At 39.5% G+C, this 18,868-nt stretch overlaps 1 protein-coding gene across 5 annotated transcripts in view; it reads left to right on the forward strand.

Annotated features, from left to right (window-relative positions):
* LOC145355866 (uncharacterized) overlaps positions 1 to 18,868 on the forward strand; it is a 92,261-nt gene that overhangs the window by 64,310 nt on the left and 9,083 nt on the right. For all 5 annotated transcript variants that reach the window (XM_080208304.1, XM_080208322.1, XM_080208342.1 and 2 more), the window contains 8 exons: positions 516 to 623; positions 1,935 to 2,004; positions 3,152 to 3,301; positions 7,879 to 7,965; positions 8,937 to 9,126; positions 10,098 to 10,155; positions 13,887 to 13,940; positions 17,384 to 17,491. In XM_080208304.1, the coding sequence (XP_080064430.1) occupies positions 516 to 623; positions 1,935 to 2,004; positions 3,152 to 3,301; positions 7,879 to 7,965; positions 8,937 to 9,126; positions 10,098 to 10,155; positions 13,887 to 13,940; positions 17,384 to 17,491 (825 nt within the window). The remainder of the gene's footprint in view (positions 1 to 515; positions 624 to 1,934; positions 2,005 to 3,151; positions 3,302 to 7,878; positions 7,966 to 8,936; positions 9,127 to 10,097; positions 10,156 to 13,886; positions 13,941 to 17,383; positions 17,492 to 18,868) is intronic.

The following is an 18,868-nucleotide window of genomic DNA, read 5'->3' on the forward strand; positions in this document are numbered from 1 at the left end:
AGTCAATGAATGGGAGGGCTGGTTTGCATGATGGAAAGGGCTACATTCACTATCTTTTGTATTTTCTTGTGGTCTTGGTCAGAGCTGGAGCCATATCAAGCTGTGATTTATCTGGAAAAGATGCTTTATATGGTGCATCTGTAAAAGTTGGTGAGAGTCTTCGTGGACGTGCCAAGTTTCCTTAGTCCGCTGAGAAAGTTAGAAGCATTGGTGGTTTTTTTTTTAAACTATAGCTTAGCATGGAGAAACCAGGACAGGTTGTTGGTGCTCTGAACACTTAAAAATTTGAAGCCCTCGACCATTTCCACTTGACTATATTTTCTGAAATCAGTGACTACCTCCTTTATTTTAGTGACCTTGAGGGAGAGATTATTGTCGTTGCACTATTTCACCAGATTCTGTGTCCCTCTCCTGTCAAACATTTGGTTAACTGTGGGCCCTGCTAGAATGCACTACTTGTACGACTCTTGGTGATTTTCCATACACAAGACATGTTTATTCTATTTATTTTTCAGAAAAAGAGACATCCAGAGTTATTAAGATTAAATGCAGCAAAATATAAAACAATTGTCAAGAAGAAAGCAGCGGAAATTGAAAAGACAGATGGAAGAGGAAGGGTTAGGGTAAGTATACATCATGAAGTGCTTACTGTTTAAGAGCAAATTAAATCCATGGCAAGTGGTGTCAAAACTGATTCCATACCCTGCCTGATCACTGTCTGAGGCTGAACTATACTGTTCGAACCATGGCGTCCTCTTTGATCCTATGTTTGCTGACTTGTGCTTTTCCCAATGCAGTGACATTCCAAATTTCTCATTGTATTCCAATGTTTCCTTGCTACATTCTATTTCTGTAGCTATCTTCAACCCTCCAAGACTGTGCGCTTTAATTCTAATCTCTTGCACATCCCTGATTTTCCTTGCCCCATCAAGTAGGTTATGTTTAAAGCTGTCTGGATCCAAATTCCGCTATTCCCTCTCTGAATCTCTGCCGTTCTACTTATCTCACTCCCTTGCAGCTGCTTGCTAAAAACACTCTTTAACCAAGATTTTGCTTGTCTGTTCTATCTGCTTGTGTGACTAGCTGTTAGACAGGTGTCTAAATAAATCTTGTTTCTGAGGACTCTTCTTGAGATTTTCTCAAAAGTTTCTTTTTGATTTTATGGGGCTTCTTTTTCATTCTCAGCAGCTCGCTTTATTAGGTGAGGTAGTCACGCATAATACTTTAATTGATTCTTTTTTAATGTTTTCTTTTTAGGTGCAATAGCGCAAATATAAGTGTGTGTTGTATAAATCTTTCAACTATGAATCTATAAGCTAGATGTTTTTATTGATTTATTATAAAAAAAAACTTTTATACTTTCCAAAATAAAAATTCCAACTACTTGGCAGAAGGTAACTTACTTGGAGTGAACCTCACATCTGAACCCGTTTCCAAAATGAGTTGCAAACAATTAGCATTCTCCAGAATTCCTAGATCCTGTTCTCCCAACTTCAAGCTTCGTTTCGTCCCTCAATATTTTGTTCGGAATGAGTACTGACTCATTAGGATGCTGAATTTCAAATGTCCAGCTGTGTTATAGGAGAGCTGCACATAAATAAGTGACATAGTTAAGAATCATGAACTGTTAAACAGGGATGCCAATATAAAAGTGCAAAAATCATAAAATCCCTACAGTGCAGAAAGAGGCCATTTGGACCATTGAGCCTGCATCGACAACAATCAGCATTTACCCTGCATGAGGATGTTGAGAGGATGTTTTTGTGTAATGAGCTGTTGATAGAAGTGTCATTTTCTAAAAATAATAAACTTTACAAAAAAAGGAGGAAAAACTACCTGAACGTCACTCTTAAATGCACTATAATTAATATTTTAACAGGGCAGAATTGTCTAACAATGTTTTCTGTTCAAAGTAAAATTTCTTTAATTTCCAGGTCATCCAAAATTATGAGGGGCCTGCGCTTTGTGAGAGGATAGCTGCTGCAAAGATTGCAGCTGAAGAAGGTAAAGCACCAGCATTTGCTACTTCTATTTTAGATAGTAGAAGATCTAGAAAAATATATAGAAGTCTCAGTTTGTTCTTTTACCAAAATTACTTTAATTCCCTTGACTTGGATTAGTTGTGTATGTGCTAAATTATTTAGTATTTGCTTTTATTAGTAACTTGAGTGAATTAATTGAGCTTAATACAGCTTCTATGCGTATATGAGCACAGGAACAGTAGTAGGGCTATTGAGCCCTTTGAGCCTATTCTGTCATTCAATGACATCATGGCTGATTTGCAATCTAATTCCATCTACCAACCTTTGCCTAATATCCTTACTAAAAATACTATTAACATAACAAGAAATAGGAAAAGGAATAGGCAATGTGGCCCATTGAGTCTCTTCTGCCAATCAATATGGTCGTGCCTGATCTACATCAATAACTCCACTTTCCCACCCACCCTTTTCTGGAATGTGCTGCCAAGCAAGGTGGTTGAGGTGGACACAGTGGGATTGTTTAAGACTCATCTAGATAGCCACATGAACAGACTGGGAACAGGGAGATGCAAACGAGTGGTCTAGTTGGGTGCAGGAGCGGCACAGGCTTGGAGGGCCGAAGGGCCTGTTTCTTTGCTGTACTGTTCTTTGTTCTTTACCTATTAGTCTCAAATTTAAAATGAACAGTTTGTACCATCAGTTGTCATTTGTGGAAGAGTTCCTTACTTGAACCACCTTTTGTATAAGTTTTATAGAAGTTTTTCCTCATCTTACTGATGCTTTATCTTTTGTGTGCATAACAGCTAATGATCATTTAGAAGGGAATGGCAGTGGTACAGACAGCAAATATAATAGTTGTCTGGTTTGCACATTAATTATGAAATTAGCCAGCACTGCTTCCATCAGAAATGAAACAGAAAATTATAACGATATTCAGGTCAGACAGCATCTAAAGAGAGAAAAACAATGAAACCAAGGGAGTTGCGTAGAGAAGTTATTTAACAAGCAGTTTGTCATGTGCTGATAAACTTGTAATCGTACCAGATTAGAGCTGTTCTCTGCATTTGATCTGCTAAGTGATGCTATATAAAGTAGTCAGTTTTGTTTGCAATGTTTTTCAATGCACTATTTTAATTATTGAACAAATGGATTTTTTTGCTTAATTTTAGAAAATAAGCTGCAAGAAATGCAAGAATACAGCAGTTATGATCAAGACCAGAGCACTAACATGGAAACCTATCACTCTGCAGACACAAGAACAAAAAGGTCTTCGACTAGTACAAGTTCAAAACCATCCAGCAGAACAAGTTCCTCAAGGGGTGTGTTTGTTTACAGCAGTGTAATATCTTTTGTCTCAAAATTAAAATTCTGTTTACTGTGGAGTATACTCCTGCAGCTTGAAGTGCTGTGAATTTGAGCTGGAATGGTAATCTGGGGAATTCAGCTAAAAAGATTGTTTTCATACCGTGCAGCTTCATTCATTCCACACAATGCAGGCACCTTACATTCCCATCTGAGCAGTCCACACTCTCAGCTAATTAACTTCCCACCCTCGTACTTCAGTCACCACCCATAAATGTTGTTCCCTGCTTTCCTCATAAGCCATTACAAGCACTGTTTTCACAGTGACAAGAACACACAAGTTGAGGAGAGGTTCGGGAAAGGGGCAAAGATTTAGCCCAAAAGTGACAGGCACCTTATCAGGCCACTGGAGAAGGAGGTCTGTCCCACAAGGTTGGCCTGGTGGCCACCTGTTAGTACTTGGTCATGGAATTGTTTCTCTTCCTGACCCCCTGTGATATTGGAAGGCAGAGCTAGCTGTGTGAGCTGCTCCCATGCTGTGGCCAGAGCTGGTAGCAGTGAAGTGGTAGCAGGGAATGGCACAGTGATTAGTACAGTAGAGATAACTCAGAAATCAGAACAGTAAAGGGACTTGGGAGTCCTAGTTCAGGATTCTGTTAAGGTTAGCCCATTGGTTCAGTTGGCAGTTAGGAAGGCAAATTCAGTATTAGAATTTATTTCTAGAAGGTTAGAATATAAAAGAGTTAGAATATAAGGGATGTATAAGGCTCTGATCAGACACCATTTGGAGTATTATGAGCAGTTTTGGCCCCATACCTAAGGAAGGATTTGCTCGCCTTGGAAAGGGTCCAGAGGACATTCACAAGAATGATCTCAGGAATGAAGGGTTTGTCATATGAGGAGCGGTTGAGGAGTCTGGATCTGTACTCAGTGGAGTTGAGAAGGATGAGGGAGGATTTAATTGAAATGTACAGAATACTACAAGGCCTAGATAGAGTCGACATAGAGAGGATGTTTCCACTAGTGGGAGAAACCAGAACTCAAGGGTGTAACCTCAGAGTGAGGGAATGCTCCTTTAAAACTAAGATGAGGAGGAATTTCTTCAGCCAGAATGTGGTGAATCTGGGGAAATCATTGCAGTAGAGAATTGTGGAGACCAGGTCATTGAGTATCTTTGAGGAAGAGGTAGATAAGTTCCTGATTAGTAAGGGGATCAGGGGTTATGAGGAAAGGCAGGACAATGGGGATGAGAATCATATCAGCCATGATTGTATGGTGGAGCAGATTCAATGGGCCAAATGTAATAATTCTGCTCCTATATCTTAAGATCTTTTGGCCTCACTGCACCAGGGTCCCAGGTTCAATTCTGGCCTTTGGTGACTGCCTGTGTGGAGTTTGCATGTTCTCCTGTATTTGCATGGGTTTCCACCTGGTGCTGCAGTTTCTTCCCACAGTTGAAAGTTTATTGTCCTAAGATCTGTAGTTTAGGGGGATTAGCAGGATAAATACATGGGGTTAGGCCCTGGATAAGAAACTCTGTCGGAGATTCCGTGCAGAATTGATGGGGCGGAATGGCTTTCTCCTGCATTGTAGGCATTCTATGATGAAATGCAGCCAAAGATGAATGAAATGCTAGAAAGCTGAAATGCCTTCCTAGAAGTTGACAATCACCTATCAGACAGTGATAGTACTCTGAAGGAAAGAAGTACATGGAACAGTAGCGCCTCACCTGGCCACGGCAGGAGTTTCACTAATCAAAGCCTTCCTTGCCTATTAATTTTAATGAAGAAGGTCTTCCTGCTGTGCACAGACTTCAGTGGCTCTGGGCAAGTTGCTGACAGGTTGGAAAATTGGATGCCTAACTGTGAGGTCCAGAGTTGCTATGGCTAGCACTGCTGTCTCACAGTGCCAGGGACCTGGGTTCAATTCCCCACTTGGATCACTGTCTGTGTGGAATTTGCGCATTCTCGCTGTTCGCATGGGTTCCCTCTGGATACTCTGGTTTCCTCCCACAGTCTGAAGGACGTGCTGGTTAGGTGCATTGGCCATGCTAAATTCTCCCTCAGTGTACCCAAACAAGTGCTGGAATGTAGTGACTAGGGAATTTTCACAGTAACTTCATTGCAGTGATAATGTAAGCCTACTTGTAACACTAATAAATAAACTTAAACTTTAAGTTTAACATTTATTTTAATTAGCTTTTTAATTATTATGATTGATTTCTGAACAGATCTAAGGAGGGTCCCCCTCCCCTTTAATTTCACCCCAGTGAAACTTGCAAAGGGAGGAACATCAGGATCCTGACCCTCACTTTTAGGAGTTTAAACTCCCTGTGTGCTTAGATGCTTGATGGCTAGCACAGACATGATGGGCTGAAGGACCTCTTTTTGTGCTGTAAAACTGACTATTAGGAACTTGTGCAAATCAATACACTCTCAGGCTTGGTGGTAGGCCATTTATCTGAAGGCTCTATTGATTTATCGAGATAAATATACAAACAATATCAAGAATGCAAATTGTGTTGATTCATACTCTATTCATGCGGCATAATCTTCTATTCAATAACATACAACTGAGCACATGGATAAAAAATTAGATGAGATGCTCATCAGTGTGTACTTTTTTTAACTGACTATTTGTTACAAGTCCTTGAAGGAGGTAACATCTCTCATTTTCTCCGGGAACTTGGACTTGCTTTATAAAAGAAAACAGCTAGCTATTTACGTAGGAGTAACCGAAGGTGTGAACCAACTACCACAATGCAACATGACTGCTTTTTGTTGCAAAATTGCTCATCATTCCAAAGTTTCTATACTTGTAGTTTCACAGGTAGTTGAAGATTGTTAATGCACAAAATATACTTTGCTGTCTTGAGTTTCTAATGGCAATCGATGTTAGTTTCAAATTCGATATTTAGCTTTATTAGTGGAGTTATTTATTAAATTCCACTAGCCACCATAATGGGATTTGAACTTGTGGCCCCATAGCATTAGTTTGGGTCTGGATTGCTACTTCTGTGACATTACTGTGACATTACCATTACATCACCATTTTGTCCCTAGAGTCACACATTGGCCTATTCATTTTCCATCATTCACTCAGCTTGCCCTTTTGACCTGTACAAGTCCTGTTTGCACTGTTATTGCATTAGGAAGTATCTACAAGGCAGTATATGCATCACAAAACAAATACAAATAGCATAAATTTGCAGCAGTACTGGGGTCAAAAAGGCATAGAATATTCAAGGGCCAGCGAGGAAGAGGGAATTTAAAGGAGAAACAAGTCGGATTTTTCTGTAGGCAACTTTGAATGCAAAGGAGAAAATTGCCCAACCTAATGCATGACTATCAGCGATACTCAACATTCTATGCCTCTACAGTTCCTTATCTAATATCAGTACTGCTGAAACTTTCAGCTTTGTTTATTCCACCTCAAGTCTTTTTTTCCAGTGATTAGCTTCCCCAGTTATACATTACACAAAGCTGGCTGAATTACATGGCAATCTTCCAATCTGTACAATGTTTGCGCACGTGTTGCTTAGCCCTTCGCAAGCCAGTGTTGGCCCCTATCCATTGATGCTTTAATATTGAAATACTTGATGTCACTTTTGCACTCCAACCTAACTTAATCTCCAGCCCTATCTCATAGTATAAATTCTCTTGCTCAGCACTTTGCCCTGTCTCTGAAATTTGATTTTCTACTGCCTCTGCTCCACCATTCATAGGAGAACCATCAGCCACTGTGTCTTACGTGTTGGAATGCTCTCCTTAAACTTCCTTTTCTTGTATGCTGCTGAGGACATGTGTAACAAAATGGGCAGCCATGGATTGTGAAATTTGATATCCACTGCCAAAACATTTCAGCTGATAGCTTCTTAAGTTTCCGATGTTCCTCTGAATATTATATTTAATACCCCATCTTTATATCCCTTGACTGTCATAATAATCACCAAATTTGCAACAATAAAGGTGGAATGATACAATGCCTTTAACATGGGATATACTAGAGACACAAAAGGGAAACCCAAGCCGAAAAAGGGGGTGACCAAATGTTTAGTTGAAAACTTGGCTGATAAAGGAAAATAAATGGAGGAACAAAGTTATAACGGATATGAAAGTAAGGATGAGAATTTTAAAATTGTGGATTTGAAAGGCCTGGAGCCAGGAAAGGTGAATCAGGATATTAATGATGAGTTGGTAGCATTTAACATGGAATAGGATATGAGGAGCAGAGTTTATGATGAACTGAAATTTATGGCACAAAAAATGCTGGAAAATCTCAACAAGTCTGACAGCATCTGTGGGGAGAGAATAGGCTCTATTCTCTCTCCACAGATGTTGTCAGACCTGCTAAGATTTTCCAGCATTTTCTGTTTTTGTTTCAGACTCCAGCATCCGCAGTATTTTGCTTTTATGAAATTTATGGCAAGCAGAGGATAGATTTGTGATAGAAGCCAAAGATGACAACTTTGTTCTTCCTCTTGTTATAATTGGAGAAACTAGTCCCTTGATCAAAGCTGTTTACCAGTGCGCGAGCAATCTTATTTTAACATTAAAGATGCCAGGAACTTTTTGTAACAATTATTTTGTTTCAGGGGGTTCTCGGTCAGATTCCAGATATTCTAGACACGACTACTCAACAAGTAAACGTGACCAGCCTAGGAAAAGAGAAAGCTCTAAAGGTAGAACATATTTTTATGTCTTCTAACTATTATTATCAGATGGCTTCAGTTAAAAGATTGTACGGTTGTATTGTCGTAGATTTAAAGTCCAAAAACAATGCTGGCCTTGTGCTATCAGTGGCACACATCTTTGTTCTATCATGTGTGCTACATGGTGGGAAAATAGGGTACTGTTTCGTGCATCTCCTAGTAGTTCAATTAAATTTTGTCCTAGTCTTAGCCTATATATGTTTTTTTCTTCTGGATTTTGCACTATTTCCAATAAAAGTAAAAAGCAACATGATAACATACAATATATGGCAAGAAACAGACCCATGATTTCTGTGTTTGTAATCCACTCGACCTCCTCCTGTCTTTCTTCATTTAAATGCATTGTAATCCTCTATTGCCATCTCCCTCAAATGCATGTCTAGCCTCCACTTAAATGTATCTATGCTATTGCTTGAATCACTTCTGTGGTAGCAAGCTCCATCCACTCATTACTCAAGTTTCTTCTAGATTTCCTTCAGATTTCTTGATAGTTTTGAGTAGGCTCTTCCCCACAAGCAAAGGCATTTTATCCATATCATAGTAACCTTTCGTAATTTTAAAGACCCCTCATTCATTGCTCATCATTCTTATTTTTATTTAAAGATTTATTTATTCTTTTAAATGAAAAGAAACAAACCTGTTCTGTGTACATATATATTTTCTGATATCATCGTTGGAAATCTCTGTATCCTCTCTAATGCCTCTGTCCTTGACACAATTTGGTGACCAGAGTTGCAGGTGGTACTGCAGATGTAGTCTAACCAAGATTTGATAGACTTCCTCTCTTTTCAATTTTGTGCTTCAGAAATATAGCTTGCTTTGATTTTTTTTATGGCCTTGCCTTAATTTTTTTTATCATAAAATCGGTATCACCAATATACTGTCATGTGCTTTATCATGTATTAATTGAGGTGGATATTCTGTTTCAAATGCTTTTGAAGATATTAAACGTTCTGGAGAAGAATGGAGAGATGAATGGGAACGATCTATTAAGCGGGCAAAATCCCCAAGACGAGATAAAAAGGAAAGAGAAAGAGTGAAAGAAAGAAGTACACGTTCTGACAGAGATAAAGATAGACGGAAAAGCAGATCCGATTCTAAAGATGATTACAAGAGGAAAGAAAGGCCTAGGTAATTATTGTGTGGATTTTTTTTTTCTCTCTTGCCTGTTGTGTGATGCTAAAGAACTATCTTGTACTTTCTTGGAATTATTAATTTGGAGAGACAGTGCAGAGATGATGGGCCAAATGGCATCCTGTAATGTAACAATTCTGTAGTAGCATCTTAATAATAGCCTCTAAGCTCATTGAGGAAAAGGGAGAAAATGTCAGTATTGGGTATAGGGCTAGCAAAAGTTTGAATTGGAGAAGAATGAACTTGTCAACTAAACAAAACTACTGTAGTTGTTGCAGTTGTGAACTCTTTTTGTTTCTTTTGCCGCAGTCTGAAATTTGGTTCCATGGGATAAATATACTAGTCATATAAATTTATCCTATCTAACCAATCTAACCAGATTGGAATTGGGAGTACACCCAGCAAGAGGCAAAAAACCCACAATGGAACACAATATCTGGTGCGTGTTGTGACTTGAAAAGGTACTGCAAGCTAATCTTGGGCACCAACTGCAAAATATTGTAGGGATCCTATAAGAATACTGCTGTCACTAATCTTGAAATTAGAATTTTGCAGTTTTCCCATTGTAACAGGGTAGCTATTTTAAAAGAAAACTTTAAAACACTCCACCAGATCTGTGCACTTGCTTCTTGTAGAAATTTGAAATGTGGCTGAACAGTCTCCCAGTTGAATCTTCCAAAGCCAATCACTTGGAATCAGATAAGTGCTTCTCCTAACGTGAGTGATTGCTGATATGTTAAATGGCAAAACTCCATATGAGGCAGATTGTTTACTGTTTGATGGAAGTCTTTCCTCTCCCCTTTGCAGAATAATTTTCATGTATTTTGTTGTGGGAGAAAAGATGAAGTTCTAATGAAAATAACTATTTGGTTGATTTCTTAGAAGTAGTGTCTGTGTTCTTAATGCCCTGACTCAACCAAACATTCCAGTGCCATAGTGAAGATGTGAACATGGTTTTCCTTCCATAGGAGCAGTAAAGAAGATCGCAGCAAAGGATCTGACACTAGTGTTCAGGCACCAGCAAAGGTAAATCAAATACGCTTTAAAATTTGTATCTTGCAAATGAATAGTCCTAAAAAGCAACACAAGAAAGAACTTAAGGACTAGGAGCAGGAGTAGGCCATCTGGCCCCTTGAGCCTGCTCCGTCATTCAATAAGATCATATCTGGTCTTTTTGTGGACTCAGCTCCACTTACCTGCCTGCTCACCTAAACCCTTAATTCCTTTACTGTTCAAAAATTTATCTGTCCTTGCCTTAAAGACATTCAATGAGGTAGTCTCAGCTGATTCACTGGGCTGGGAATTCCAGATTCACCACCCTTTGTGTGAAGAAGTTCCTCTTCAACTCAAGTCCTAAATGTGCTCCCCCTTATTTTGAGGCCTTGCCCCCTATTTCTAGTTTCACCTGCTAGTGGAAACAATCTCCCTGCTTCTGTCTTATCTATTCCCTTCATAATCTTATATGTTTCTGTAAGATCTCTCCTCATTCTGCTGAATTCCAATGAGTGTAGTCCCAGTTTCCTTAGTCTCTCCTCATAAGCCAACTCTCTCAACTTCGGAATCAACCTAGTGAATTTCCTCTGCACCCACTCCTCCAATGCCAGTATATCCTTCCTCAAGTAAGGAGATCAAGACTACACAGTACTCAAAGTGTAGCCTCACCAGCACCTTGTACAGCTGCAACATAACCTCCCTGTTTGTAAATTCCATTCCTCTAGCAATGAAGGACAAAATTCATTTACCTTCTTAATTACCTGCTGCATATGCAAACCAACATTTTGTGATTCATGCATAAGGACACCCAGGTCCCTCTGCACAGTAGCATGCTGCAATTTTTTACTATTTAAATATTAGCCTATTTTGCTGTTATTCCTACCAAAATGGATGACCTCATATTTACTAGCATTGTACTCCATCTGCCAGACCCTTGCCCACTCACTTAGACTATCTATTCCTTGCAGACTTTGCTCTGCTACTCATCTTAGTGTCATCTGTGAATTGTGACACACTACACTTTGTCCCCAACTCCAAATCATCTGTAAATTGTAAACAATTGCATACCATCACTTGTCTTTTAATGAAAAGAAACTCATAGAGCATTATTTATTTTTTAAGACTCTGAAACTGATCTGTATTCATCTCAGCAGCTCTCTCCTAACATTTTAGGGTTAAATTTAAAGCAACCTATCAGTTTGCCTTCGTGTTTTATTTCTGCAAGCAACCTGATGTAATAAGGGTTGCATGGTGGCACAGTGGTTAGCAGTGCTGTCTCACAGCACCACGGACCTGGGTTTGATTCCCAGCTTGGTTCACTGTGCAGAGTTTGTACATTCTCCCCGTGTCTGCGAGGGTTTTCTCTGGGTGTTCTGGTGTCCTCCCACAGTTCGAAAGACGTGCTGGTTAGGTCAGTTGGCCATGCTAAATTCCCCCTCAGTGTATCCGAAGAAGTGCTGGAGTGTAGTGACTAGAGGATTTTCATAGTAACTTCATTGCAGCGTTAATGTAAGTCTACTTGTGACGTGAATAAATAAACTTTTAAAAAAATGTTTTGGTTAGGAAAAATGCCTTTAGTAACACATTGAGGTTTTGCTAAACTGCTGTGGACCGGAAACTGGTTGATGAGCTATCAGGTATGTCCAAGTAGTGTCCCGCTTACCTCTAATCTGACCACGTCATCCTTTATTCCATTTCCAGTAATATCTTTGTTGTGATCCCTGCTGTAATCCATTTCTATTCCTGAATCTACATTATCTTCTTCAACCATCGTAGACTTGAATTTTCCCAGCTGCTTCCTCCACTAGAATTCTCTGTAACTGCTTCTTTGAGTATCTTTTACTCATGACTTTTGTGCCCAGAATGCTAATTGGGAACCAACTTCATCCAATTTAGTGTCTCACTTTCCCCACACCCTAATTCAGTAATTCTTCATCTTTAACTCCACTTCATTGGAAGACTATTTAGCTCCGAATTCTTTTGTGCACCATCAGCATTTTGCAATCTTTTTAAACGCCTGTGTCTGTCAATTTATTTTCTATACTTAAGTTTTTTTTAATTACTTAATTGTTCTAATCCTTTTGTTTTGAGCAATTTGTAGAACCATTTTTTTTCTTCTGACTTTGGGTTTTGTTGGCTGCAAAACCAGCTCCAAAGACTGATTTTTTTTTCAACCAACAAATAATTTAAGAACTGTAATTGACATGTCATGTCACAGATGTGACTGACAGTCTTTGGTATGTGAAAAAGAAATAAGTGCTAGGTGGCAATTCATATAGCCGGATTGTACTCAGACAACGAAGCTTATAATGGTATATTGAAAAAACAGCCATGATAACCAAACTATGATAAGCTTCATTTAAATTTCTGTATGTTTGTGCAATGAGCAAAACCTCCCACACTGGATGCAGTTGGTTTAAGATCTCTCAACACGAGCATTGATGTGTTCCATAATTCTGTAGATCAGTATTACAGTGTGAGTTCTAATTTAGGAATAATTTTACGAGCAATATAGGTGTTAACATAAGAACATAAGAAATAGGAGCAGGAGTAGGCCATCTAGCCCCTCGAGCCTGCCCCGCCATTCAATAAGATCATGGCTGATCTGTCGTGGCTCAGTTCCACCTTCCCGCCCTCTCCCCATAACCCTTAATCCCCTTGCCTATTAAAAACTTATCAACCTGCATCTTAAATATATTTAGCGAGGCAGCCTCCACCACTTCAACGGGCAGAGAATTCCAGAGATTCACCACCCTTTGAGTGAAGGAGTTCCTCCTCAACTCCGTTCTAAACCGCCCTCCCTTTATCTTGAGGCTGTGCCCTCTAGTCCTACTGTCCTTTCTGAGTGGGAAGAGCCTCTCCACCTTTATCCTATCCATCCCATTCATCATCTTATATGTCTCAATGAGATCTCCCCTCATTCTTCTGAACTCTAACGAGTACAAGCCTAGTTTATTCAGCCTCTCCTCATAGTTCAACCCCCTCAACTCCGGTATCAGCCTAGTAAACCTCCTCTGCACTCCTTCCAAGGCCAAAATATCCTTGCGTAAGTGCGGCGACCAAAACTGCACACAGTACTCCAGCTGCGGCCTCACCAGTGCCCTGTACAGTTGCAGCAAGACCTCCCTACTTTTATATTCAATCCCCCTCGCTATGAAGGCCAGCATCCCATTCGCCTTCCTGACCACCTGCTGCACCTGCAGGCTGGGTTTTTGCGACTCATGCACAAGGACCCCGAGGTCCCTCAGCACCGTTGCATGCTGCAGTTTTTCACCATGTAATTAATAGTCCTTCCTACCATTATTCCTACTAAAGTGGACAACTTCACACTTGCCAACATTAAATTCCATTTGCCAGTTCCTGGCCCATTCGCCCAGCCTATCTAGATCCTTCTGCAGACTTTCCACACCCTCCGCACAATTTGCCGTTCCACCAACCTTGGTGTCATCAGCAAATTTCGACATCATACACTCAGTTCCCTCCTCCAGATCATTTGTATAAATGGTAAATAGCTGAGGCCCCAGCACCGACCCCTGGGGCACTCCACTAGTCACCAACTGCCAATCCGAATAGCACCCATTAACCCCCACTCTCTGCCTCCTATTTGACAGCCAATCCCCTATCCATGCTAACACCCTACCCCCAACTCCATGCCCCCTGACCTTCTGTAATAACCTCTTGTGCGGCACCTTGTCAAACGCGTTCTGAAAAGTGTTAACAACTACAGTAATATTTAAAAGAAAATCTTTCTTTCTATATTGTAGCCTGATCCTGCCAAACGTGAAGCTATCATAAAGAAGGAGATTTTGAAATATTTGGTGAGTCAAAAATAATTTTGAGAACATGAAAGGAATCAACAATTATAATTGCAATCCAAACATTTTGATCACGTTATAAAGACAACTTGAACTTTTACTTTACAATTTAAATCAATGGATTAAAGACCAAGCATTCAAAAATGCTGCACCTGATCAATTATAATTTGATCAGGTTTAATAAATATTTCAGAAAGTGATTTTAAATATGTTAGTTTTTTTTACATCCTGATGAATCTATTTTCACAAAATTGGTGAACGACAAACGTAGAATAAGAGCTGAAAAAACACTGGAAATTTGCGGTTATAACTCTAGCGATAACAGATCTCCAAGGCTGCAGTTGTACTGCAATGCTGGTCTAAGCCAGTAGTTGTAGAGTGGGCAATGCATCTGTCAGGACTGGAATTGTAGCTTACAATTCACCTGCCTCAAGCGACATATATGTTCCGCATTTTAATATTTGTCAGAGGTGTCTGTTTTTTATCTTGCTAAATTTTCTAATTCAGTGATATATGGTTTCTTCCCTACTATCTTGAGAATACCATGGAAGTCTTTCTTTGAATTGCATGATATAAATTGTAGAAGAAAATAGAAACAAAGGGTGAGCAATCCATCTTTTCACGCTAACTGATTTGAATTTGACAGTTTGGTTGCTCAGTTACTTTTTAGAGTCAATTATATGGTACAGCACTGATATTGTGCATTGATAATATCTTAGTGATGCAATAAAATGTGAGCTTGGGATAACAAGCCAGTCTGTTAAGACCGCATGTTGCAGATTTAGCAGGTGAAACCATAATGGAACTTGTCAGTCCAACATTTGTCATGAAGACAATAATATTCAGTGGAAATAAAAATCAAAAACTGCAAATTATTTAAATACACAGGAGGTCAATGATCACCTGTGGAGCAAAGAGAAAAATTAATGTTTTGGTTGTCGCCTTCCATCAGAACTGTAAAAATGAATGTGGGAACAACCAAAGTCAGAATATAATCATTTTAATAGATAAGCAATTAAAGATGATTGTTTTGATTCAGAAGATCAATAGGGTAGCCACAGAAAACTTCAGGTGAATGAAGGACCAAAGTCAGTTGAAAATGCAGTTGGAAGTAAATTGATAGAGTTTTTCTTAAGATGGGGTGTGATATGAGGAAATGAACAGGAATGGCCTCATCTTTGACTGACGATGAGACTAGACGTCAACATTTGATGGTAAGTTTGAGTCAGTGGCCGTCAATATGGGTAGGTGAGATTTGCAGAAGGAGAGATTAAGGAAGGATAAAAAGTCAGTGAGCTTGGGGAGAGCATGATGACTTTAGATGGAGGTTAAAACCAAAGGTTGGGAAGTAATTCGATGGCAAAAACTAAGACAATGAAGATATTCTTGAGTGGGGAGTAGAGAACAAAGATGTCAAATGAGAAATGAGAGAAGTGGAATAAGATGAGAAACTCGAAGGAGGAAAAATGTCAGAATAGAAGGCTGACCAGTATGTGAAAAGTGCCACATTTCATGCCAGCTTGGATTGGACAAGTGGTGGAGGGTAGAGCCAGGTGGGGAGCTTTTATTTAGTGAGAGTGAGTAATAACCCAAGTCAATTTTCTGTCAAGGCCATATTGTCATTGCAATCTTCCAAATAAGCTCATGAATGCCAAAGGCCTTGTTCATTTATGAACAGATATTCTGCAGTTAGATGAAATGAGAACTGATCCACTTAAAGTTCCCTAGGTCGGTATTGGAAAGGCTGCATGGGGTCGGAAGGAGGTTTGTAAGATTAGCCCCGGTGGGCACACTGTGCTGAAAGTTCAGAGAGGAGACTGGGAACATCGAGGTTGTTGTTCTTAAGTGGCAACGAGTAGTTTGATAGGACCTTCGGAGAGTTCAAAGAGAGACAGGAAAAAAAACCCGTAGGATTACCTAAGAAGGATAAAGCCTGGTGTACTTGTTCATATACTCATTTAAACAATCCAGAGACGATGAAGATAGCATGTTTATATCTTCTTTGGCATGCAGCTTGGTGTAATAATACTTGATGTTCTTGGAGTTATTTTAATAGCTTTGTTCTTTTCACCTCATGGCTAGTATTAGTAAACTAGTTTCAGCAGCTGATAGTGACCCTTGTGACTACATATTTGCATGGAAAGGTGTGGTTCTTATAGATTCAAGCTCTAATTCTCAGCATCCCACACAGTATGAACGTGTCTTGCTCAGTGACTCAGAAATCCCTTAATTAATGATGTATTTAATTAGCCAGATACTGCTAGAGCTGTTGAGTATCTCCACCATTTTCTATTTTAATCCAGTCAACCACAATAAATTAATACTAACTGCATATGCTTAGTTCTGTGAACTTCAATCTAAAGTCAGCTGAATTCCCTTGACCTTTTATCTACCTCTTCATATTTTAATCCATTAAAAGAAACTTGATTTATATGGATATTTCCTATATAAATGGATATCGAATTAACTTTGTTTCACATAGAAACAAACTATTAGGGAAACCAATTACTAAACAGAGGTTTCAAAAACTGGTTTGTAGTCCTTAAGTTGTCACTGGGTCAGTGCCATTAGGTAAATCTTTTTGCACAGTGGTGTGGGCCAACTAATGGAAGCTTCCCGTGTAAATTGACTATCTAAAACCTAATTGCCTTTACATGTTCAGAATTGGTGAGTATTTTAAGCGCTGCTGTTTGTTTTGACCTGGAAAGTGCAAATGCTGAGGTTTATCACAATGTTCTTGTTTAGCGTTGCTATGATATCCTTCCTGATTGAATACAGTGACTGAAAAATAATTTAGGTGCAGCACTAACTTAATTTTACATAGAAGCTGGAGTAGGCCATTCTGCTTTTCATGCCTGCTTCACCATTCTGCTTCACCTGAGCTGTCTTGTCAGCTATGATCCCAAAAATTGAAATATTTTTGGTTGGATTTTTACTAGAACTTGACATTGGATATGTACCTGCCTTGTAACAAAGTTAAGATATCGCAGAACTGAGGAAGGAGAAAGAAAACCATTCCAAAGCTAGAATTAAGATTTTGTTTTCGAAAGGAGCTGCAGCTACATTTATTTTTCCCAATGGAGTCAATGTGAAAAGTTGTTAACTTGCATTATTTGCTACTTTAATGTTTTTTAGTTTCTAGAGCCACATTCTTTAAATGAAGCATGTTCAATTTACTAAGACAGCTCCTCTGTCTCTCTGAGAGTTAAATACTCTCTGTTTGTTTTCTTCTGAAAAAGGAACTAACACAAGGTTCCCTTTTTGCAGTGCTGGGGAAGACCTGTTAGCCAAATTCTGCTGAGTAGATTGTTTATTGCAAGACATTGTTAAGAGGCGACTCTGAAGTATAGAGTAGATTTTTAAAGCTCTATAGACTGTTAAAACACCTCTGTTAGAAAAGTTAAATGAGATTCTCGGTAATTAATTTATCCTATATATGTTTGCAGACCAGTTTTAAAGTTATTAATGACACCGATGCTGGATATGTCAAGGAGGTTATGTACAAGCTTAGCAATCGACTACTGCAGTTTGGACAAAAGGCCATGAAGATCACGGTAAATTTTGAAGAAAACTTAATTCCATGTAATAGTTAATCTTTCACAGTCTCACCACATATTCCCCTCTCCTGAAGACACTAATTTATGTTGAGGTACAGTTGCATTGGTAATAGTGTCTGGTTAAGGAACAGTTCTTTGTGTGTGACTTGGCCAGTACATGTAAATGGGCTAACTGAATGCAATGTGCAAAGCCTGGCCACATAGTGCTTAGTTTTTTAGTGCTGTGTAGTCATTGCATAGAGAGCAGGGATAGAGGAACTGCAGTTCTATTTCAGAATGTTCTTTAAAAATATTTTGTTTCTCCCTTTTATAGCCAGAGGTACAAAATGAATTGCCTACTCCATTTCGGCTTGGATTGGCTAAATGAACACTATGATCTTTGTTGATACGTGTAACTCACTTTTAGTTGGAGTCATAACTAACCAAAAGAAATTTGGTTGTGGTTGTTGAAGGTCAATCATCTCAGTTTCAGGGCATCTCTACAGGAGTTCCTCAGAGTAGTGCCCTAGACCCAACCATCTCTAGCTGCATCATCAACAACTGTCCTTCCGTCACAAGGTCAGAAATGGAGATGTTTGCTGAGGACTGCATAACGTTCAGCACTATTTGTGGCTGTTCGGATATTGGACCAGCTCATGTCCAAATGCAGCAAGATCTGCACAATACTCAGGACTGGATTGACAATTGGCATGTGACATTTGTACCGTACAAGTGCCAAGCAGTGATCATCTCCAACAAGAGGGAAACTAACCATTGCCCCATGTCATTCAATAGCACCATTGATGAATCCCCAACATCACATCCTGGGGGCGTTACCATTGACCAAAAATTAAACTGGACCAACCTAGTAAATACTGTGGTTACAAGAGTTGGCAAAGACTAGAAATTCTGCAGTGAGCAACTAAACTACTGACTCCCCAAAGCCTGTCCACCATCTACAAGGCACAATCAGAAATGTGATGAAATATTCTGCACTTGCCTCGATGAGTACAGCTTCAACAAGGCTAAGGAAGCTTGACACTACCATCCTGAACAAAACAGCCCAATTGATTGGCATCCCATCCACAACATTCATTCCCTCCAACACCATCACACGGTAATAGCAGTGTGTACTATCTACAAAATGCACTGTAGGAACTGAACAAGGTTGAGGTACCTTAGACAGCACCTTCCAAACCATGTCTGCTACCATAAAGAAGGATAAGGACAACAGAGTATCGGAATACTACCACGTCTCTTCCAAGCTCCACACCATTCTGCCATTTCTTCGATGTCACTGGGTCAGAATCCTGGAACTCCCTTCCAAACGCACTGTGGGTGTACCTACACCACGTGGGTTGCAGCAGTTCAGTAAGGTAGCCCACCACCACCTTT

The sequence above is a fragment of the Carcharhinus amblyrhynchos genome, chromosome 2 (assembly GCF_965287045.1).
Source record: "Carcharhinus amblyrhynchos chromosome 2, sCarAmb.v2.hapA, whole genome shotgun sequence".
Taxonomy (NCBI): Eukaryota; Metazoa; Chordata; class Chondrichthyes; order Carcharhiniformes; family Carcharhinidae; genus Carcharhinus; species Carcharhinus amblyrhynchos.